The sequence below is a fragment of the Telopea speciosissima genome, chromosome 4, assembly GCF_018873765.1.
Source record: "Telopea speciosissima isolate NSW1024214 ecotype Mountain lineage chromosome 4, Tspe_v1, whole genome shotgun sequence".
NCBI classification, from domain to species: domain Eukaryota; kingdom Viridiplantae; phylum Streptophyta; class Magnoliopsida; order Proteales; family Proteaceae; genus Telopea; species Telopea speciosissima.
In genome coordinates this window covers 62,647,995-62,671,925 of record NC_057919.1, presented here as the reverse complement: position 1 = coordinate 62,671,925, position 23,931 = coordinate 62,647,995, and the positions used below count along the sequence as shown (strand labels likewise).

General features: G+C 40.4%; 1 protein-coding gene and 1 long non-coding RNA gene across 2 annotated transcripts; one reads left to right on the top strand and one right to left on the bottom strand.

Annotated features, from left to right (window-relative positions):
* Positions 1 to 289: 289 nt before the first annotated feature.
* On the bottom strand, positions 290 to 12,333 carry LOC122659786. Its single transcript, XR_006332547.1, has 4 exons — positions 12,323 to 12,333; positions 1,199 to 1,342; positions 726 to 831; positions 290 to 446 (listed from the first exon to the last, which is right to left on the bottom strand). It is a non-coding gene; the product is annotated as an uncharacterized LOC122659786 (long non-coding RNA).
* A 5,488-nt stretch (positions 12,334 to 17,821) lies between these two features.
* On the top strand, positions 17,822 to 23,341 carry LOC122657597 (wee1-like protein kinase). The gene is made up of 10 exons (XM_043852347.1): positions 17,822 to 18,169; positions 18,287 to 18,347; positions 18,448 to 18,514; positions 19,489 to 19,755; positions 20,914 to 20,981; positions 21,211 to 21,320; positions 21,395 to 21,435; positions 21,524 to 21,672; positions 21,997 to 22,350; positions 22,943 to 23,341. Exons 1-10 carry the CDS (start codon positions 17,883 to 17,885, stop codon positions 23,039 to 23,041), a joined length of 1,503 nt encoding a protein of 500 aa, XP_043708282.1. The 5' UTR covers positions 17,822 to 17,882; the 3' UTR covers positions 23,042 to 23,341.
* Positions 23,342 to 23,931: the final 590 nt, after the last annotated feature.

The window sequence follows — 23,931 nt, the reverse complement described above, 5'->3', positions numbered from 1 at the left end:
GATGGGGAAGATTTTGGATGTCCAACACCAAAGAACTTACAAGGAATTAATATTGTAATGAAAAGGAATATCACCACCTACCAAGGGGTTAATCTTGCTAGAATCACTGCCAAGCTTGTTCATAGCATCCCTCATGCAAGCAAGGTCCACAGCTGGTACACCAGTAAAATCCTAACCAACAAATGTAGGTCATACAATTTGGCAGAAATGTAACAAATTAAAACTACTGTGCAATTACATCTTCAAAAAACAAAACTACTACATAATTAGCATAACGATAAACACCTGCAGGAGAACACGGGCAGGCTGGAAAGGAATCTCGACTTGTTTGGGACAAGTATTCTCCCAATCAATAATCTTCTCAACATCTTCCTTGGTGACTTGGAAGTTGTCACAGTTATGGATTGCTGATTCAAGAAGGATCCTGACGGTGTACGGCAACTTATCTGTGATGCACACAATGTAAAGATGAGTGGATTTCTAAGAGATTGTGATTTTGGGAACCTGATAACAATATAAAAATTCAGAGTATTTCAAACTTCAAATCTGAGATAGCCTCATAACATAGAAGGTATCCTTCAATGCTGAAGAGAAATGGGAACTCATGAGGGGAAAGAAGAAAAAAGGAACGACATGAAGTCCAAGACCAACCTAAAGGATGACAAAATATATAATTTGCACATAAGAGCAGAAGAACAAAGGGGAGCAACGATAATGCCACTTACCGGTCCTTGAATCATTCAGAGCAGGTAGGCTATAGTACTTTCCAAACTCGCCACCCCCAGGCTTGGGAACACTGGTTAAGATTTCCCTTGAAAGTATTCTCAGAAGCTGATCCAATACATATTCACAAACAGAACTCAATCAATTATGTCGATCTCTGGAACAGTATTAACTCGAGAATCTAATCATCTATACAAATCGTCTTTCTCTAGTAATACGCTGAGTTGGATTAGTTAATCCAATAATTTAAGTTGTTCTCTCAATACATAAAAAGCATAAATCAGTGATGAATATTCATAAAAGAACTCTCATCAACCAAGGCACATTTTTAATCCATCTGGTCCGATTTCAAAACACTATTCAGAAATTAAAGCAAATATCCTCCAGGAAGAACGAAACAGCGTAGCCAAAAGATAACATTCATCAAATGAATGAAATTATAAGTTGAAAAACCGGTCTGCGTCGAAAGTCGTACCCATAGTAGCGATCTTGCGCTGGAAGCGTTCAATCACAGGAGCAGCAGTCCTGGTCTGAGCCCTAAGACTAGCTGGAGATCTCCAATCGACACCATGGCTCCAGCGAGGAACCGAGGATCGGATGGAACGGATAGCAGTGGAGACTGGAGAAGCAAAGTGATCGGGCTTTCATGAGAGAAGGAGAGGAGGAGCGAGGAGGAGCGAGGAAGAGGAGAAGTTAGGGTTCTAGAGATGGAAGGCAAGGATAAGGATGATAAGAAACGAACCCTAGAAGCTCAGATCAGCGCCGCTGACGAAGAAGCGGTTATGTGAGAGAAAGCGAAAGAAAGAAGAGGGAAAAGAGAAAAAGGAGACTTGATTTGAATGGGAGAAGAAAAAACGGTCGAGATAAAATATCTAGAGGTGGTTTTTTTTTTTTTTTTTAAGAAATATCTAGAGGTTGTTGCGTCAAAGACACGCAATCTGTAGTACCGGACTCGTGCGAATTCGTGTCAATTAAAGTACGGGGGTACTTACCAAAAAAAAAAAAGAGGCGTTGTGTGCTTTTTTTCCTGTTTATTTTTTTAGGTAATAGTAATATGGGTAATCACCACGGATCCAGATCCTCTATTGTGCTTGGTAGGACCATGCTGCCCAGACACGGTACTACACGCAATGACCACCTTACTCTCACTCGGACAAGGCGTTTGGGTAGGGGTAAAGCGGACATTACGCACAGCACTATGTCTGAGCAGCACAGTCCTGCCGGGCAACTCGACAATAGAGGATCCAAATTGAATCACCACGCGGTGTTTTACAGAATTCTTGCGGAGCCAAAAGGATTTTAAATTGGAAATTGATATCAGTAAATGAGTCCTAGAATTTATATTTTTTCTACCCAAAAAAAAAAATTCGTAGAAACCCTCAGAATCAGTATGCAATTTAGCCAATAACTTATTGGGAAATTTTCATTGACACCCCTTCCGATAACCCATTAAATTAATGCCACCCCACTAAGGACCAAAATATCAATTTTTACCCAAAAACTAACAGGGTTAATTGAGTTGAATGAAAATGACTAAACTACCATTTATACTCAAAACATAAAAAACCCAGCCCCACTCTATTTTTTACCACCAAAAAAAAAAAACCCTTCAAACAAAGCTGTAAAACGAATTGTTTGGAGCAAAGGCCAAACCCCTTAGATCAACACTGTTGCAAATCTGATAATAGTCCACTGTAAAACGAATTGTTTGTAGCTTTTGGAAATTGATTCTGGTGTTGGCCTTGGAGGTAATGGATTAGGGTTTCAAACCCAGATGAATAATGGCTTCCAGTGTGAAATTGGATCCAAAGAAGATGATTGAAGAGCTGGATTTGTCCGATGTGGGGCGGGGGAGACTAGAGAGGGTGGTGGCGGGGTTGCAGTGGAGCGAGAGAAGTAACCAACATTCTTTTGTTGCTTCATTGCTCTCATCTCACCTCTACTCAGTGTAGGCGGTATCAGGGGCTTCTTTGGCGAGGCCATTGGGCCCGATTTCGGGAAGAAGAGAAGGATTCATGGCCTTTGAATGGGACTAGGAAAGCAAATCAGACGTCTAATCTGGTCGATCTCTACTCCATTGCGTCAAATCGCCGGCAGATGTCTGAGATCTTCATCGTTTCCTCATTTATCCTTTTATTTCTTTTTTCAAATTTAGGATTTGGATCGCACAAAGGTGTGACACCCGTGTCCCAACTTTGAAAGAGAATGGATAAGATGTTGTGGTTTTTCAAACCTACTTTGTTGCAGGTCTACCCAGTGCCATAACAACCAAGAAGATAAGAATGAGATGTTAATTAAACTTAAAACTAGAAACCCAATTTGGATTTTGGTTTATGATGGTGGGTTTGGTTGGATCTTTGGGATTCAGATCTTTGCTTTCAGAAATTATGAGAAAATTATACTTCTCTGTTCAGTGTCTTAAAAAAAACCCACATTTTTATGGGAGAGTTTTCAGGGTATGCGAAAGGGAGAAGAAGAAGAAGAAGCAAGGAGAGGATAGGAGAAAAGGGAAAGGGAAAGTGCACCTGTGTATGGGATTGGATTGCTGAGAGCATGGTGGGGCAGGGGAGACTGGAGAGGGTGGTGGGGGGTTGCAGGGGAGGGGGTGTCGATGAAAATTTCCCTTACTTATAATATTCCCAACTTACCCCCAAACAAGGAAGTTTAACATAACCGCATAAACATACATATTGACTATTATTATGTACTCCCCTCTACATTACCATGGGCATTAGGTGTTTGAAAATAAGTCTTGGATCCTCTAGAAGCCATAAAGGCCTAAAGGGCATACTCAGTGCAAGGTACGCAGCCTTACCCCTGCTTACGTAGAGAGGTTGTTTTCTAATTCGAATCCGTGACCACTTGGCCACAATTGAGCCACCTTACCGTTGCACCAAAGTCCGCCCTCAATCCTTTAGAAATCATGTTTTCAAGAAATATCGGGTAGCAATTACCGCACTAGAAGTAACCCCAAGAAGCAAATTTTGACTAGTTGATTTAACAATATCATGGCTAGTTCTCATTATAAGCATGTCATCTACATATAAAATTATAAACATACCTTTGTTGTGATGAAATTTAATATACAAATATCTATCAGAACCATTTACATGAAAACCATTTGAGATTAGGACATTGTCAAAATTTTCATGTCATTGTTTTGGTATTATTTTAAGTCATATGAAGAATGCATAAGCTTACAAATCTTATGCTCTTCATCTAGAACAACAGATCCTTTTGGTTGTTTGATATAGATTTATTCCTCTACATCTTCATTTTGGAAACTGTCTTTATATCCATTTGATGTATAACAAGCTTGTACACCGATTCAATAACAATCAGTAGCTTAATAGTTGCAATTCTAGCAATAGGAAAAAACGTATCAAAATAGTATATTCCTCTATTCTGTCTAAATCCTTAGAGAACTAGTCTACTATTGTGTTCTTTCATCTCTGATTTGCAATTTGGTTTGCGTGTAATGGAGGAAGACAAGGTTCTGAGTGTTTGCTCTATCATTTACCTTTGGGATTTGGGATGGTGGAGAGGTTCTGACTTCTTAGTTGTCATCTCATTCGAGTTTGGGGTTGGGAACTGGGATAGCGGAGCAAAGGAGGGGATTTTTACTTTTATGTCCTTCAACACAAAAAACAATCTGGGTGGGAAATCAAACTTTTTTGTAAATAACACATTTTACCCCCATACTGAGTTGTTGCTGCATTTAACAAGCCATGGGCAGAAATGGTTATGGTGGGATTCTAACCAACTCTACCACAGAAATCAGAATCCCATTGACAGAATTGGAGGGCTTCATTTATCCTGAAGTTTTCTGCCAGAAAAGTCTTCAAACAAGGTTGCCGTACATAGTCTTGGAGTGTTCAACACTTGATCTCTTAGAGAACTCGATGGACTATCCTTTGGAGTATCAAAGTTGCAGGTTATGGATATAGTAACTTAGAAGAAGAGAAGTTTGAGAAGAAAAGGGGGATGAAGAAAGGGACAGGATATGACCAAGGCCTCTCACCTATGGCCTTTTGGTCAGTCTTTCATTGATCTTGTCGAAAATCTGAATTCGATCCGCATTCGAATCCGTTTAGAGGTATCCGTATTTGGCCAGGGAATATCCTGCTCCGATCACATTCGATCCGTTTATATCCCTAGGCGCAACCAAGTTTTTCTCATATTTCGGTCTTTTGGTCCAAAATTCGACCAGAACTCGCAACATAATGCCTTCTATAATAAAGGCATGAAAGTCATATCACCGAAATTTCGACCAAAATTGGGCCGATTCCTTAATTTGCCTCCTGTTTTGTCGCGGCCTTGTTGAAATCAGTGAAAATAGCGAAAATTTTGCCAAGATTTTGGCGAGTTTATGAACCATAGTTTTTTCTCAAAACTCCAAATCGTGGCTGTAGTGCAGCCCTATTCTTTTATTAATAGCCTCAAACCCCTCTTGCATGGATGGAAGATTCTTCACAATAAAACAGTCTAATGAAATTAGAAACCAACTTAACAAACTCCTAATTTCTAGTTACATCCAAATTAGAAACTAGAAGCTAGACTACTTAAAAATAGAAACAAGATAGAAATAAAATCTTCTTAAGACCTATGCAAGCCAATTAAAGAGTCCCAAACCAGCTGCCCATTAGTTGGACCTAAACTCCAGCCATCAGGCCTTATAATGCAGGCCACACTGGCCCATATGAAGGCCAAAAGGGACTGTCTGTCTTGATAAGGGCAGGCCTGGCCACTATTGGCTGGATCTTCCTCCTCTTGAAGCCCCATCATCCTGCATTATGTTGGGTTGCAAAACCATTTGACACCTACAGAGCTGTCAATCTGAATTACTCAAAAAATATATGATTTGTGGAGCATTGTGAAGTTCCTTTAGTTATTTGTGATAGATACACTTGGGTCTCACAGTACTTTCAGGTTTTCAGAGTCATGAGGCCTGGGAAAAATATGTGATTCGTGGAGCATTGGCTTCAATTCGTAGCCTTTATACTGCATGTTCTTAGGGAACCTAAAAATTCTATGAGCAATTCCCCTGTTGTCCTTGGAAATTTACAGAAGGATCTATGGTGGTACCTTCATCTTCTATAGGGCTGGTTTTATATCTGATTGGGGAAGGTTGTCTTACAGAATACATTGGAATCATCAGAACATGTGTTTATATCACTTGTAAACCTTAACGAGAGAGTGCAGACCTTGTCAGTCCTATTCCTTAGAAAATTAAAATCATTCTTTGTATTGTTCTGTGACACCAGTCAAGGGGGAGTCCAGTGCATCACAAAAAACTAAGGCATTTTGTTGGGAAGATGGACAAAAGAAATATATAAGAAATTTTATTAATGAAAGTTCATGATCGTTCTTTTTAGCCAAGTTCGTGTTCATACCTTTTAGCCTATGAATAATTGTTTTGGAATGTTCACAATAAAATCCCATTTCTCAAAGTAAAATCTCCCTACTATTTGAAAGACCAACCTCATGAGTTGGCACGAAAGTCTCCTGCGACATCAAAGACCGACCTTATAAGTCGGCACAAAAAATCCCTAAGGAGCACAAAAGTCCCTAAGGGGCATCACCAAAGAACAATTTTACAAGCAGAAGAACAATCAAGAACACAAGAATGAAGACAAACGAAAGGCTTTATTAAGATCAGCTGTACAAGGCCCGAATGTCGGTTCGTCATTACAAAAAAAAAAAAAAACAGAAGTCACGGGTTGGCAACATAATCCTGGTCTTTGGCGGTGGGGACAACCTCGCTTGGAAGAGCCGGGGTAGGAGACTTCGGTGGAGGAGGGACAACCTTGCCGACAAGAGCCACTCCAGGAGACTTCGTTGGAGGAGGGACGTACACTTCGAAGTTGTCGAACTTGAATTTGGGGTCCTCACCGAGGATGAACTTAATGATGTCACTGACGCCGTAGTCGTACGCCTCCTGCGATTTCCCCTTGACGTACTCCTCAAGCTCAGAGGACTTCTTGAAATCCTCCACAGTCTGAGCCTGGATCGCGTCATGGCTCACGTGAAGCTCCTCCAACTCTTTCTCCAAGGCTTCTATCTTTTTGGTCACGGTGGCGGCCTCCTCCTCTAGAATGTCCTTCCTTTCGGTCAGGGTGGAGAACGTCCCCTCATAATCCCGGACCTTGGCCTCCAACAAGGAGTAGTCCTTAGAAAGGTCCAGCACTTGAGCCTCAGCGGCCTTGTGGACCTTCTTCTCCTCGTGGTACAGATTGTGATGCCTCTCCAGTCGTTGGACTGTATCAACAACCTTTGCAACAACCTGAAAGGACGACCATATGATGTCAAAACACGGAACAAAAAAAAAAATAAAGGAAAAAGGGAAGAAGAAGGTGAAGGGGACCTACTAAGGCCACGTCCAGGCCAAGGGATGTAACAAGATGCTCGTCGGTCATGTCCCCGATGGCAACACAATCTGCAGGGAGGCAGCCCTGCTCTAACCACTCCCACATGACCTGCAGGTCCTCGAAGGCCAAGTCGCCCTCATAAATCTCCCACCTGGGGACTAGGCAGGGCCTCTTCTGGGGAGGGTCTTTCCCTTTACCCCCGGTCTCGCCATCCAGGGGGATCACCTCCCCACTTGTGTTGGCTGTGTGGGCACCCTTCTTGGGGTGCTGCTGGTATGGGGGGCCGACCCCCTTCCTCTTGTGGTTCTCCTCTGCCAAAACCTGAGGAGCGTGTGGAGGGGCACACCCTTGGTCTTTGGGGGGGGGCCTGCGGAGGCCCTTCCACCGTGGTCGCACCCGCGGCGGCCTTCTCGCGGTTGGCCTTCTCCTCCGCCATCTTCTTCTTGTGTGCAACAACATCTGAACGCCTTGTGGTCTAGTCGAACGTCCACTAAAAATCAGATAAACACAAATCAGAAGCTAAACAAAACATAACAAGAAAGGAATGTCTACCTGGACCGAGAACACTCACTCGGGGCCGAGCTCAAACCATAGCGGACAGGATCTATTTTCAGAATTCCATGTGAGTGACCTTTGCCCTTCAAAATGCCCGTATTGGATAAAAAGGATCTGGCTCTCCTCTAGCCGTGGTGGGGCCCCCAATGAAATGACCAAAACACCCTATGTTTTTGTTGGGTTGGATCCTCCAGCTCTCACCACGATTGGAGGAGAACCGAATTGGGATAAAAATCCTCTACAGTGTCTTAGTCTTGCGGTGTCTTGTAGTGCAGGTTCCACTGGTCGACACATGGCTTTAAAGGATCGTGTGGTCAAACTTAAAGTGACCCATTAGTAATGGAAGTACCCATGGCCGACTACAAGAAAAGTGATTTTCGGCGACGGTAGAAAATCGTCGCCAAAAATTCAATTACTGTCACCAAAAAATGGATGACGGTAAATAAGTCTGTTGCCTTTTCGTGGGTGTTAATCCCGTAGCCGAAACTTAGCGACGGCAAAAGGACATCTGATGGTGAATATATTTTTCGTGACAGTTACTATATTACCGTCACTTTATATATTTTTGCCACGGTAAGTATTACCGTCGTTATATTTGAAATTCTGCAACGATTACTATTTTGCCGTCATCCTATTATTTATGGCGACAATTATATTACCGTTATAAGATATCAGTTTTGGTGACAAATAATATTTTACCGTCGCCTTTTTGTTTTTTGTGACGACAGAATACCTGTCGTTAAAAATGATTTATACTGACAATAAATAATTACCGTCACCAAAAGTTATTTTTTGAAAAAAATTTATTTAAAATTTTCAATTTTACTTTCACCTATAAAATCATTACATTCTACATTTGTGTCTAAAAAATATCAAATAAACATCCATGAAACATGAGATCCATTGATTTCATTCAACTTTAAAAAGTGATATATACAATCATAAAATCCATTGTGTCCATTAAACTTCAAATATTACAACCATGAGATAGAAACCATAGATCGTAATTAAACTTCATCCTTCTACCCAAAAAAAAAAGAGTAAACTTCATCCCAAATGCTTGCAACTTGCTTGTGCCAAGCCAAAAAAATGCAGCTGCGTGGACTGGTACCTACCAATATAAATCATAAGAGTAGAATTAGGAAAACAAATTTTTTTTTATGGTAATTTATCAAATGCCAAAGTCAATTGCAGAATATTTTCAACCAAATTAAAATCCACCACATGACTGATACTTTTTTCACTTTTGTCACAGTGCTGAAATCCTAATGGATTTGAACCTGTCCATACATTTCTATATAGAGTCCTCTATTGAGACTGATTGGACTTGTCCATTCATCCTAGCTTGCAATCCTTTGGCAATTACCTCTCAACATTTAGGAAATAGGCAAGGTGTCTGCTTTCATACCATCCAATCCAAGTACAGGGAAACCAGTTAGAAATGATGGGGTGGGGGACCTTCTTGGCCTTCTTTTCTAGAAATTTATACAGTGATAAAACATCTGAATTTATATGCAAAATATGGAATGTTTGGTTGTGATTACTTTCATGTCTCAAGATTGATCTCAAAAAGGAGTTTGAACAAGAAACTAAACCTCTGGAAGGCAGAAAGCTAACTTATGTACGTGCATGAATCAAAAGTTAATAGCATGTAATAAGGCGGGACAATAACTCTAATACCATCAAAGATTAATTGCTTGTTTCAATGAAAATAATAGTAGCACACTGATTGAAGTACTTCTACATGTATAGACATCAACGCGTATCTTATGAAGAGTGGAGAAATATATAGAATTATGAATTATGAATTATGATTCAAATTCTTGAAATTTGAAGAGTGAGAAAATATATATAAAAAGAACCTTGAATAGAGAGCACTTCTAAAAGGTTATAAAGTAGCCTTTGGTGCCCAGACTTTCACCTCCCTCTTCAAGGGTTGCACCACTTTCAATTCCAGATATTATGTAGATCTTCTCAAATTGCTCTGAAGCAATCTGAAATGTTGATCAAAGCCTGCCATCACTGAGGAGGGAGGGTTTCATGTGCAGGTCAAAAATGTATAACATGTCTTTCCTGTTCCTAAAAATATTACATATTAATGGTGTTCTTAGAAGTGAAGAGTCTTGTCACTATAAATTCTCTATCTATCTAGCCTTTCAATGCACTTGGGCCCATTGAAATAATGTGTGGTTGGTTGTTGGACATATGGGTGAGTAAGTGAGTTCCATGTGACCAGAGGACTTCGCACTTCAGACACATCTCATTAGCAAAATTTTGATTCCAAATGAAACAAGGAAATATGAATTCATTGTTTGGCAAAAAAGGGAGATCGAGGAGGTTCTCTAAGTAGGAAGCGCAGAAAGAAATATCCAAGCGGACACTTGAATATCGTGCCTCTATCACATGGTTTAATTCATATATTATCAACTGGTAAATAGTGAAACGTTATACTTTATTGGCTTGTTGACATCATCACCATGTTCACCCTAACGGAATGGGTATTCCATCAGTCCCAGTGGGTCTGTAAGTAAGGTTTTAAAAACAAGAAGGTGTACAAGTAAACGGGACAAACCTCAAGGGATGTTCAAGTAGTCTACTCTTTTGAATATTATATGTGGATTCTAATGTGATGCATGTACCTATGTAATAATATTTATTGTTTAATGAAGTACGAAATAAAGAGTAAGACTGGTTTTAACCGGGTGACTCGAGGTGCCTTATGCCTTCCTTGGTTTGCAACTTGACGTGTACCCATTCTCATGATTAATGCAGTCTCCATTAGAATCATGTTTGGGGCATATTCATAAGTCCTAAACACTAATCTAAGTGGTTACTCTCCTTATTCCTTGTGTACCAAGAGTAGGATCATGTTTGAAGCATATTCATGGTCCTAAACACTAATCTAGGTGGTGTGACTCTCTTTATTCCATGTCTACCAATAGTAAGATCATTCCCTTTGAGAATGGGGAAAATTATTGCTCTCAAAAATATCCCCAACAATTTTTGAGTTATGGTTGATTAAGAGTTCTAAAAACCCATCTTCCTTTCATTATGGTTACATCTAACCATAATGAGCCAAATGATGATAGTACTAAACAAGCTATTCAAAGACTTCATTTTTACCACTTGAACCTACTTCATGGATATTTTATCACATAAGCCAAGGGTTTACCATTTGACTCATATCACATGCCTTCGACTCACTCCTTTAGATGATTCAATTATAATCTTAGTTGTTTAAGACTTTGTAAATATATCGACAAAATTCTTTTATGACCTTACAAAATATATAACTATCATTCCTTCACTTATACACTGACTCACAAAACACCTCAATGGTTCAATTTCATTTTAAATAGGGGAAATTATCAGTGCCACCCCCTGACGTTTGCCTATATTTTAAGGCACACCCACTAACTACCATAATATCAACCGTTACCCATTTTTGAATGGTGTTAACATATGAAATTCTTTTGACCAATATACCCTTTACACTAAAAACATAAAAAATCTATCCCTAAATCATTTCTTGCCGTTGGAGACTTCACAACTAGCATACAATCACCCCATCCCATCGCCTGCGAGTCTCTTCAAAATAGGATGGATCAAGATGCATCTGGAGCTGCTTCACTAGCTCCCTCCCTTGCATCAGTTCATTGAACAAAGGTTTCTGCTCCCAATTCCCGGCGTTCTCCATTTTAGTTTTTAATCTAATAATAGATCCTGCGAATGGGGGTGAAGAGAGGTTTACTTTAGTTCATGTGTAAGAGTATGGATCCAACATTTTTTGGAGAACGACAACGAGAAGGTGAGCAAAGAATTGTGGAGAAGAAGAAGATAGGGGGACAAAGATGGCGAATCAGATGCTACAAACATCAGAATAGTAGCTCAAGATTGACCTAAGAAATCACAAATGGGTTGCTGAAATCAGTTCAATAGCTTCAAAAAATTGGGTGAATTTGAATTGAATACTTGTCTTGTTCAAAGGTTAGAATGTAGAGAGTCACAATGGAAGAGGGCCGAAGACGATGAAATAGACAAAGAAGGTTAAACCTTGAAGATGAAGAGAAGTTGAGGAATTGCATTTAAGGGAAGGATGGAAGGAAGCTTTTTAGAACTATCTCACTCCTCCCCAAACCATATCTCTCCGACGATTCTCCAATCACCATTGCCTCACTCTCATCTCTTCAAACCTAAACTGTGCAGCGGTTCCTCTCAAGGTTTGTGGCAACAGCTTTAGTTATAGGGGAAGGCACAACAGCCAAGCCACCAGAAACTGAAACCGTGGCACCACCACCAAAATTAGATGCCAAAGCAACGTTACGGCCGAGGTGTTTAACCCATAAAATCCATGGCTTCCGACACCGAGTTCCAAGTTGGAGTTGGGCATGGGAGAGATTGCCCTGCCCAAGAACTTCCTAGCGAGGGCACACACTCCATCAAGCTCATCTTTTAGGCGAGCATTCTCAATCCTACGGTGCTGCTCTTGTAAAGAGATCTCGCCTAGCATTGTGAAAGAGATTGTATTCAAGTAATATTCACCGTGAGTAATACGGTGAGAAGTGATTTGTATTTATAGTGATTAGTGGGGCAAGAGCCCAAGCATAATGAAACAAGTTACAAGATAAGAGTTTGAGAGATAGCTGTACACAGTTACAGTTGTGAGTTATCCTGACAGCTAAGTGATTGTGATGGACTAGGTAAGTACAGGTGGTGGGATTTTATCTTGGGTAACCGTAGTCATCTTATCAGGTAACGTAGTTATCTTATCATCCCCCCTCAAACTGATGTCGGGAATCCACAACAGTTTGTCTCTTAGATAGCTGAACTGTGAATGAGAAAGAGCCTTGATGAAGATATTCGCGATTTGGTCATGTGATCGAACGAAGTTGATACGAAGCTTTTTGTTGATCACTAAGTCACAAACAAAATGATAATCCACTTCAATGTGCTTAGTACAAGCATGCAGCACTGGATTAGTGGCCATATATGTAGCGGAGATATTGTCACATAAAATGACCATCGGTCGGGCGATGGGAATATCTAGATCAGCCAGTAAGTAAGAGAGCCACTACATTTCAGAAACTGTGATTGCCAACGCCTTGTATTTGGCCTCCGAACTGGAGCGAGACACTGTTGATTGTTTCTTGGAACCCTAAGATAGCAGATTAGGGCCAAGAAAAGTACAAAAGCTAGTAGTAGATCGTCGTGTATCAGGCCAACCAGCCCAATCAGCGTCCGAGTAAGCCATAATCAAGTTTAATGGGCTTGGCTGTAATGTAATCCCAGCTCCAAGTGTACCTTTGATATAGCGTAAAATACGCTTGGCTGCCTGTAGGTGATCAAAGGTAGGAGCATGCATGTGTTGACAGACCTGATTGACCGCATATGAAATGTTAGGGCGAGTCATGGTGAGATATTGCAGGGCCCCAACCAATTGACGATATTCATGAGGATCAGAAAAAGATGCACCCGAACTAGAGGCTAACTAGGAACCACACGCCATTGGGGTAGAACATGGCTTGTAACCAGTCATCCCTGTTTGGTCCAGAATTGTTAGAGCATACTTGGTCTGTGTAAGAAGTAACTGCTCTTTAGTTCTTCGGACCTCAATACCCAAGAAATACTAAAGATCTCCCAAATCAGTCATGGCGAATTCATGGCCAAGGGTGGTGATAAAATCATGTAGAAGAGGACCATTATTGCTAGTGAGAATTATATCATCCACCTACAGTAGTAAAATTAATGTTCCTTTTGATGACTTATCTGTAAACATCGATGCATTAGCTATACTTTGAGTAAAGTCGGTGCTTAGAAGATGAGTGCTAAACTGATTGAACCAAGATTGTGGGGCCTGTCGAAGCCCATAAATAGCCTTGTTTAGGCAACACACATGAGCTGGATTTTGAGCATCTTCATATCCAGGAGGTTGTTTCATGAACACCTCTTCTATTAATGTCCCATGCAAGAATGCATTTTTGACATCCAGTTGTCTGATAAGCCAAGCTTTAGAGATGACAACTGTGAGAACCATTCGTACTATCGCTGGTTTAACCACAGGGCTGAAAGTATCAGTAAAATCTATTCCTGGTTGTTGATTAAAACCTTGTGCAACAAGCCTAGCCTTGTACTGTTGAATAGAACCATCACTATTAGTTTTTATGCGGTAAACCCATTTGCAGCCTACAATGTTCATGCTTGGATTTGAAGGTACTAATGTCTAGGTATCATTGGATATAAGAGCTTTGTATTCATCAGCCATGGCATCAACCCAATGCTGATGGTGATTGGCCTGTCGATAAGTGGTAGGTTCCAAAAGAGCATTAGAAGTGGTGGCTGTATAGACCCGAGGTAATGGATGACGAGTAGTAAATAAGGATAGATGCTGTTTAGGGCGTTGGTTACCTGTTTGAGGTCGGGTAACCATAGGGTGTGAGCTAACTGTTGTAGACAGTGGGGGAGGGGGTGGTGGTGGAGGTGGTGGTGGGGAAGGGGGTGGTGATGGTGAAGATGATGAGATGGGAGGTGATGGTGTTCGGATGGACGGTGTAGGGGATGTTGTAGTAGGTGAAGTGGGTATAAGAGAGGTGGGTGGTGTAATGGATAATGGTGGTATGAATGGGGAGAGTGGTAATGGTATGTGAACAGCAGAATCAGCGGGTTGGGGTAGCCGGGTCACCATTCCATCAGTCTCATAGGGAAAACAATGTTCATCAAATATAACATGTCTTGAGATATAAACCTTACCACTTGATCGATGCAAGCACCTGTATCCTTTGTGGGATGGACTGTACCCAATAAAAATACATGGGAGTGATTTTGGTGAAAGCTTGTTAGCCCTATATGGTCCAAGATATGAAAAGCAGCGACAACCAAAAACCCGCATAAAATCATAGGCTGGTTTGCACCCATATAAGATCTCATGTGGAGACCGATTCTGTAGAACAAGTGTTGGTAACCTGTTGATAATGTACACAACTGTATTGAATGCTTCTAGCCAATACTTTTGTGGTAGGTGGGCATGAAACATCATGGACAACCCCATTTCAGTGATATGACGATGTTTCTTCCTTCTCGGCCAGCCCATTTTGCTGTTGTGTATGAGGGCATGAGATGTGAAAAACAATGCCAGAGGAGTCAAGGAATTCTTTAAAAAGACCCCTTGTAAGTTCAAGAGCTCCATCACTTTGAAAGTATTGCACACGATGTGAGAAAATATTTTCTACCAAAGACTTAAAATGTCTAAAACATGATACAGCATCAGATTTGACATTTAAAGGATATAACCAAGTAAAGCGAGTGAACTCATCAATAAAAATAATATAGTACTTAAAACCAGAAACAGACACGGTTGGGGAAGGCCCCCATATATCACAATAAACCACTTGAAAAGGGGTAGTACAAGGAGTTATTGAACGTGAAAATGGTAATCAATGATGCTTCCCCTGTTGACAAGAGTGACAAATAGATTCTAATCCCTTGAAACTAGGAAAAAATAACTTATTTGAAAGATGAAGGTGATGAAGAACTGAAACTGAGGTATGCCCTAAGCGCTGGTGCCATGTAGAAGCAGGGACATGGGTGCTTAAATGCAGATGAAGATGTCGTGGAGGACGGAAAATTATATAAGTCACCCTTGAGTGGACCTGTCAACAGTGTCTGTCCTGTGCAAAGATCCTTGATAGAGAAACCACATGGAAAAAATTTAACAGAACAAGAATTGTCACGGGTAAGCTTAGAAATGGAAATTAAATTCATTGCAATACTTGGAACGACTAAAACATCAGGAAGATTAAGTACTTTGGCAGAAGTAGAAAGTGTAGCAGTACTAGTACCAGTAATCGGAATACCTTTTCCATCTCCAACAGAGACCTCCTCCATCCCATTGTAAGCCGAGGACTGTTGAAGGAGAGAGGGGTCAAAGGTCATGTGTGAGGTGGCGCCTGTGTCAGCAATCCATTGGCCGTCCAGATGTGATGCAGTAGATGCATTTTGTTGAGTATGAAAACTAGTATAGGGAGGTGGAGCAGCATTGGTATTGTTGTTCCTACTTGCAGCATAGCGATAAAAACACTTACTTGCAGCATGTCCTGGCTTGGCACAGATCTGACATTTCAGGAAAGCAGCTTGAGTATTGGTAGGTTGTCGTGGTTGGGAAGGTTTGGTATATGCCGGGGTATTTGAGGGTGAACCAGATGGTGTGGGGAGGAGTGGAGTTTGGGAAGAAGGGGTTTGATAATATTGGAAAGACCCCTTTGGTTTAGGCCAACGTGTGTTGTTGAAAAGGGCAGTCTGTGAATTAGGATCAGGTAGTGGAGAGGTGGTGGTGCCATAGCCACGGCGATGACATTGCTCATGAACGAGCAGCTTTGCATGCAAGTCTGCAAACGAGACAACCGGAGTGATGTTCTCAATGGTGATGACAAAAGGACTGTATTCCGAACCAGGCCATTTAAGGTGTGGCCAACAAGATCAGAATCTGAAACTTGATCATCAATCGCTGCCAGAGAATCAGCTATGGATTTGATGGTATTTAAGTACTCAGTAATGGATGATGATCCCCGAGTTATTGTCTGCAGTTCATGACGCAAGTAGGTGCGTCTGGCCGAGGATTGCTGCTGAAACAGAGAAGCAAGAGCATCCCAGACGTCCTTAGCTATTTTGAGTCCGAGAATATGTGAAGATAAGGACTGATGAAGCGTGGCATTGATGCAAGCACGGATGAAGTGATCAGTCTTTCTCCATGCCTAGTATGCCGGATTAGGAGAAGAAGAGTTATCAACAGTAGCAACAGTGGTCATGGGAGGTGCAACAATAGTGCCATCGATGTGGCCCATTAGATCGCAGCTTATAAAAATAGACTCAAGCTGTTCACGCCAGAGGAGGTAATTCGTGCCATCTAACTTCACAGCAACCAAGTTGGATAGGTGAGTGATGGGGAAGGGAGGAGAAGAGGTAGTAGCCATGAGGGAAACGTGAGAAGGAGTTGAAAAAAAAAAAAACTGAGTTTCAATGGATCGTAAGAAGCTCGGATACCATGAAAGAGATTGTATTCAAGTAATATTCACCGTGAGTAATACGGTGAGAAGTGATTTGTATTTATAGTGATTAGTGGGGCAAGAGCCCAAGCATAATGAAACAAGTTACAAGATAAGAGTTTGAGTGATAGTTGTACACAGTTACAGTTGTGAGTTATCCTGAGAGCTAAGTGGTTGTGATGGACTAGGTAAGTACAAGTGGTGGGATTTTATCTTGGGTAACCGTAGCCATCTTATCAGGTAACGTAGTTATCTGATCACATTGCCAGACCACCGCAGTTGGTGCAGATTGGATTCCTCATCACATCCCTAATTGACAAGTTCTCAGCTCGCAGCTTATCGTTCTCTTGTCTCAGTATTGAGTTTTCATGGCGTTCGAGTTGCGTCTGGCTCACAAAACTAACATCGAAAAGTAAAAGGAGAACAAATTGGAAAGATGATAAAAGGGCATGCAATAATTTACCTTCATCTGAGTACAGCAGTTCTGAAACCAGAACTTGGCTTGTCTGGTTTCTAAGCAAAGCTTCCTACTGAGTTCCAACCTTTGCTTCTCATCTGGATGTGGTTGCTAACGAGATGAGAGTGGGGCAATGGTGGTCGGTTGACGTCGAGCTGTAGGTTGCACTGGATTCTCCAAGGTTGTCAGTGGGTGTGAGGAAGAAGAAGGGTTTGTAGGTGTTTTAATAGAAACGGTAGATTAGGTACTTCGCCCACTAAGAAGGGCAAAATTGTCTTTTAAAAAATATTAAATAGTGACATCACCACTTGAACTACATCTTAACTAACGTTGCAGTAGGGGTGCATTGTAGAATTAGTTTGGCAAAGTAGGGGAGGTGGTGCTGATAATTTTCCTTTAAATAAAGAAATATAATATTTGACATACCCTAATCTCTGATAAGATGAGATTCGAAGCCAAGACCTCACTATCAATTCTTGTGATGGAAGCTTTCAAAGCAGTGGTTTTCAGTGGGGGTCTATGATTTTGGCTATGGTCCCTTTGGTCTTTTCAATCACAAAAGTGTTTTACCTTTCAACTTTCAAGAGGGAAAGAACCGCGCAATTTGAACGTCGCACTCCCTCTCTCTCTTTGTCTGTATATATATGTGTATCGAAATGTTACAATATTTTTGGTTTCTGATAGAAGGGAAGCGAAGAGTGCCGGGGAAGGAGGAGAGTGGACAGTGGAGAAGTGGAGGTGATGAAGAGGAAAACCCTAAAGAGGAGCAGAAAGGATAGGGATCGAATGGAGGGTGCTACTCTAGCAATGCATTTGCCGATGCCGTTGCTTCCACACAACCAAAACACTTCATCTTCATCCAACCTCTCTCGCTTCCATCTCCGGACAGTCACCGAATCTGAGCAGCTCGAAGAAGTAAAGGAGCAGCAGCAGCAGCACTCTTCGTTTCCCCCGGATGAAAACGTCGACTCCGACCTTAACATCGATGAAACTGAAAAAGACTTCATTCTCAGCCAGGATTTCTTCTGGTAATGCTACTTCCCATCCCTTGCTATCAATTAATCAATCATCGAGTTCTCCGTCTCTTTTTCTGCATCTAATCTGTAACCCTTTTTTGTTGTTTTCCTGTATTCGGTTGAACACAGCACCCCTGATTACATAACCCCAGATGGGCAACAAATCTCCAATATTTTGGACGTTAACAAGGTAGTCTCACCTTCGATGCTCTTGATGGCAACAGGAAGCCTCTCTTGTTTTATTCCTAAAATCCCAAAGCTGAAATTTTATATTTTGTTCGGTCTCGCAGGAAAACATCCCCTGCCCCAAATCACCGGAGAAGTTAAAAACAGTAAAGAGCAAAAAGCAGAGGATGGGTAAGATTGCTTCCTTGAGGAGCTTGGTTTTATCTTTTGGGCTTCTAGGGTTTGTAGTATTCTTCTAGTAGAAATATTCTAAAACTTTTAATGGCGAATGCAGTTCTCCAATACCCCAACCTTCGGACCAATCAGCGGGAGCATGTCCCATTGAGCTTGTCTGATCCGATTGAACTGTTACAGTTGGAGTAGAAATGTTAGTAGGACTGGGTTTGAAGTGCCTGCTTAGAATGGTTTATAGGAATTGGATTTTATGTGGAGTTTGCTGTTGCAGTCCTCTAGGTTTCTAGATTAGACGCTTTGGTCCACTCCATTGATCTGTCAAACGCTCAATAGGACATACTTGTGACTTGTGACCAAGCTAATATTTTTCTGTGGTATTTATTGAGTAACCATCGACTACCTGTGATGGAAGAAAAAGCAAGCATCAGACTGATGGAGCTTCAATCCTGTCAGCAAGTTTCCTAAGGTTATGAAGGGCTATATTCAGCTGTCCTAGTTATGTCTTGGAGGCACCGGTCAAGGTTTTAAATTGTTTGTGAAATCTAACATCTTGTTAGCATGTAATGGTGGGTGACAGACCATTGACTACATCAAATATCTATTTCATATATAGCAGTCTATTTATAATGACAACAAACTGAATTGAAGAAATGAAATCCACTAAATAGGAACCTTTAGATGGATGATAGGATCCATCTGTAATAAGTTCCTGGTGTGTTATGATTTTGAACATTATGATAATACCTTTTCTCCTTTTATTGTTGATTTTAACTATAGTAATTACAATGAGAGCAATTTTTTTTAATGGAATACAATGACAGAATTTTAAAAATTGCATGTTATCAGTATTTGAAATTAAAAGAGTAATTATATTTTTTTCCTCTTAGTAATCTCCCTTTTGCTCATGCTCCATATTCTCAAAGGATTCAAATAATCTTTTTGATGGTTGAGATATATATCTTTTTCCTTAGAGGGCTTCTATGTCAACCAAATCAATTCCGACTTGCCTTGTCATCCACAAGTCACAGACATTGCATCAGATGCTATTTGCTCAGACGAACTCAAGACTGAAAAACCATTTACAGCTCCACCAGAGAAGAAAGATAATTATGTTCCACAATCTGCAGTGGCTCTACGTTGTCGAGTCATGCCTCCGCCTTGCATCAGGAATCCATATTTAATGGGAGCTTGTGAAACGGATCTAGATCCCCTTGGAAGCCGGAGATCAAAATCAACAGGTATAAGTTGAGCCTGTTATTTCTTTATGGTTTAGAAAGAGTATCTCATTAGTTGCTAGCTTCTCTTTACAATTTTCTTGTAACATTTTTATATGCTTGCCAAGAATATTTTTTGTTTGATGATTATCCCCCCACGTTCTTTCTGAGATCAAACAAACTGAATCAACTGATGCATAGGAGTTACTGATTACCAATGACATATCTTAATATATAATGTGCCCCTTTTGGGTACATCAAAGTGGGATGAAACCTGCTACCTCAAAGTTATGATATAGCTGTTCAATAGGTCTAGTAAATATATAACATGTGTTTGTTTTTGGAGTTGATTTGGGAGTTTCCCCGATCAATGACAAGCTCCAAGAGAGTCGTTTGAGGTGGTATGGTCATGTTCAACGGAGGTCTAGGGACGTGGCGGACGCCCCAATAAGGAGGAGTGATTTGGTCCCGATTGAAGGAGCTAAAAGAGCTAGGGGCAGGCCTAAAATGACCATATGTGAAGTTGTGAGGAAAGACATGCATAGTCTAGGTCTTGTACCAAGTATGGCCTCGGATAGAGCCTATTGGAGGGCAAGGATCCATGTAGTAGCAGACCCCATTTAGCTGAAATTCTCTTGACTTGCTGGGTTGTGCCTCTTTCCTCTTAATTTCATCTTTCATCTTTCATTTGGCATTTGACAATTTTCATTTCTCATCTCATTTCCCATCCTTCTTTTCCCATCTCTTCATTCCCCTTTTGTGTTTTGGCCTCAGTTACCCTACTTTATTTTGTTTGGGTCAATGTAGCCGACCCCATTAAGTTGGGATAAGGCTGAGTTTGTTGTTGTTGTTGTGTTTGTCTTTTGAATGTGCTAGTCACTTGCATACTTACCATCTTGATTTCTAGAATTGATTAAAATCTTCCAGACATTGTAGTTGTTGACTTAATGTCCCTTCTCTTTTCACATTTTTTTCCCCACTTACTATTCAAAATACTGTATATTACTCCTACCATTTTAAAGATAATCAGAAAATCCTTTAGTTAGTTGCAGGAAAGTCTGCTGGTTTTTTGATACATCCTGGAAACTATCCCTCTTTTTTACTTATCTTAGAAGAGAAACAAAGTAACTGGCAAAAGGGTTCCAATATGACTTTATTTTATATACTATATTTGATATGCAGGTTTTTTCCCTGTGGCTTTTGGTAAAGATGGGCTTTCTCGCTATCGTACAGATTTCCATGAAATTGAGGTAGTGTCCAAATTCACAGAACATTTAGGAGGGGGGGGGGTCTATTTCTGATCGATAGATATATCATAGTTTCCCTTCTTCTTCTTCTTCTCTCTCTCTCTCTCTCTCTTTAATACACACACACACACACACATATATATATATTATTCACTGTTACATTCTCTAGCTCTTTGGGAATTGTTTTTGTTTTACCTTCATATTGTGATTACTGGCCTGTTTCCCTTTCCAGCAAATTGGCTATGGAAACTTCAGTCGTGTTTTCAAGGTACTGAAGAGAATTGATGGTTGCATGTATGCAGTAAAACATAGCATAAGGCAATTGCACCAGGATACAGAAAGGTAAGTTTCCTCTTCTTGTCAAATACCCAAGCATGAATTGTATCAGCAGGCTGCTCATGTTGTTACAATTGCAGGAGGCAAGCGTTAATGGAAGTTCAAGCTCTTGCAGCTTTAGGTATGCAACCAGTCTTTCTATCCTACTTTCTGCTCTATATCTTTTGACATTGAAATTTTCTAAACTGGAGTTGCCAATTGTCTTTTAGGATCTCATGAAAACATTGTTGGGTATTACAATTCTTGGTTTGAGAATGAGCAACTCTACATCCAGATGGAGCTTTGTGACCGCAGCCTATCCATCTGTGAATCCTATTCACTATTCACAGAGGGAGATGTCTTGGTAGCAATGCATCAGGTTCACTGGCCTTTACCCTTGCTCGTCTTCTAATACTGGATATCTTGCTTTTCTACCCCCCTCTCCATTGTTTCTTACTTGTTTTAAGTTTTACGAGGTTTATATTATATGTTGTATAAATCCAGTTCCAGCATCAAGGTTTTGGGTAGTAGACAGTTGGGTACATACAAAATATGTGGGGTAATATATCAATTGGCTAGCACAGATAAAATTGATCATTAGACTTGTATATGACATTAAATTTGTTTTCAATGACTTACTGTTTTATGATATTTCACCTTTTTTGCTATATTTCTGCCCGATATAATACAAAATTTTCTACAGATTGCCAAGGCACTGCAGTTCATACATGAACGAGGAATAGCTCATTTAGATGTAAAACCTGATAATATTTATGTCAAGAATGGTGTTTACAAGCTTGGTGATTTTGGTTGTGCAACTCTCATTGATGGGAGCCTTCCAATTGAAGAAGGTGATGCACGTTACATGCCCACAGAGATCCTGAATGACAAGTATGAACATCTTGATAAGGTTGATATCTTCTCCTTGGGAGCTGCCTTTTATGAGCTTGTCAAAGGATCTCCGTTGCCAGGATCAGGGCCTCAGTTTTTAAATCTTCGGGAGGGAAAATTCCCTCTTCTTCCAGGTCACTCTCTTCAATTTCAGAACTTACTCAAGGTAAGAAACCAAATCCAATTGACATTAGCGTAGCTACACTTATAGGGTTCAAGTGCTACTGTTTTTTTTTCTAGCTTTTGTGGATCAGCAAACTGGATTTGTACTTGGGGCAAGCAGCCCTCCCTCACTGCACATATTTTCTATGATTTCCCCTCTCCTTTGCTTGGACTTTTGTTTGATTTTGATTTCATAATCAAACTCCTCATATCTTGATCCTTTAACTGTGATGCATGTCAGTGCTGCCTTTTTTTATTTTTATAAATCTTTATATTTGTTGAAGAAAATTATAAAAATAGAAGGATACTATGGTGAGCAAGCACTCTGAATTAAAGACTTCAGAGCTGATATCTATATAATTTTGATTGCTTCACTAACCATAGTTATCAAGGCATCGCCATGGCGTCCAGGCTCCTTGGTTGCCTTGGACACCTTGGTTGCCTTGCCATCATGGCGGTGTCACCTTGATTTTTTACCCTCTAAAACGCCATGGTCGCCTTTCCGCCTTGATAACTATGTCACTAACAGTCTACTGTATGTTTTTCCTATTGGCATTCTGATTATGTATATAAATTTTTTTGCTTTCACCAATCAGGTTATGGTGGACCCAGACCCAGTACGACGTCCTTCAGCTAAAGAACTAGTGGAAAATCCTATCTTTGACAAGGCACTCTGCATGGCAAGAGGCAATTAATTCCATTTACTTGATCTCAGCATTTTGACAAGGGTTTTGGGACCTTGGTTAAGGAGGATGTATATGTGGACAGCTTTGGCCGATCAAGGACTGGTGAAAGGATAAAAGAGAAGAAAAATGATAATGAATGGCCATTTTTGTAATAGCAGCTGTGCCACCAATGCTTGCACCTACTTTACCCTCCTCATGTGGTGCAAGTTCCTTTTTTTCTTTTTGGGTGTATAGAGGAACAGAAGAAACCATGGTGGACTATTTTGTATTTTGTTATGAAAATGGTAATTAATGAAAGTGTTGATGCAATCTATTAAGAGAATTGAGATGTATAATAGGCTAATGCATTCATAAGATATGCTTCACAATTCCATATCAACCACTTGCTACGTCAGGTGGGGCCCAAATTTTGGTGAGGAGTAGGTTTAGTCACTCCTACCTATGTTTCAAGTTTTAGTCTAAGCCGATTCTACCAAGTGTCACAATAAAGCAAGGAGAAATTGTGAAAATAATAAACATACAAGGGAGAATTTGTGTCCTTATATTTTATACTATTATTTTCTATTATTTTCCTTTTGGGATTGAGGGTTCTTTACATGGGCAAGGGTAAAATGGTAAAAAAAATCAACTTTAATTGAAACCAAGGACAAATTTATCTGACCTGATCTAGATCGATATTTGCCGAGATTGATACCTTATCCAATATCGATTAGTAAATCATTGGTGGTCACTAATTGTTCAATCCCATCCTAAACGAACAAATTACAATTTATAAAGATGCTATTCGTAACTATTGCATAAAGAAAGATGTTATTGGATTTGCGAGGTTTCCCTGTGGGCAACACAAGAATTAGTAATGCCCTTTTACTTCTGTTGGATCTTTCCTTGTGAAAGGAATT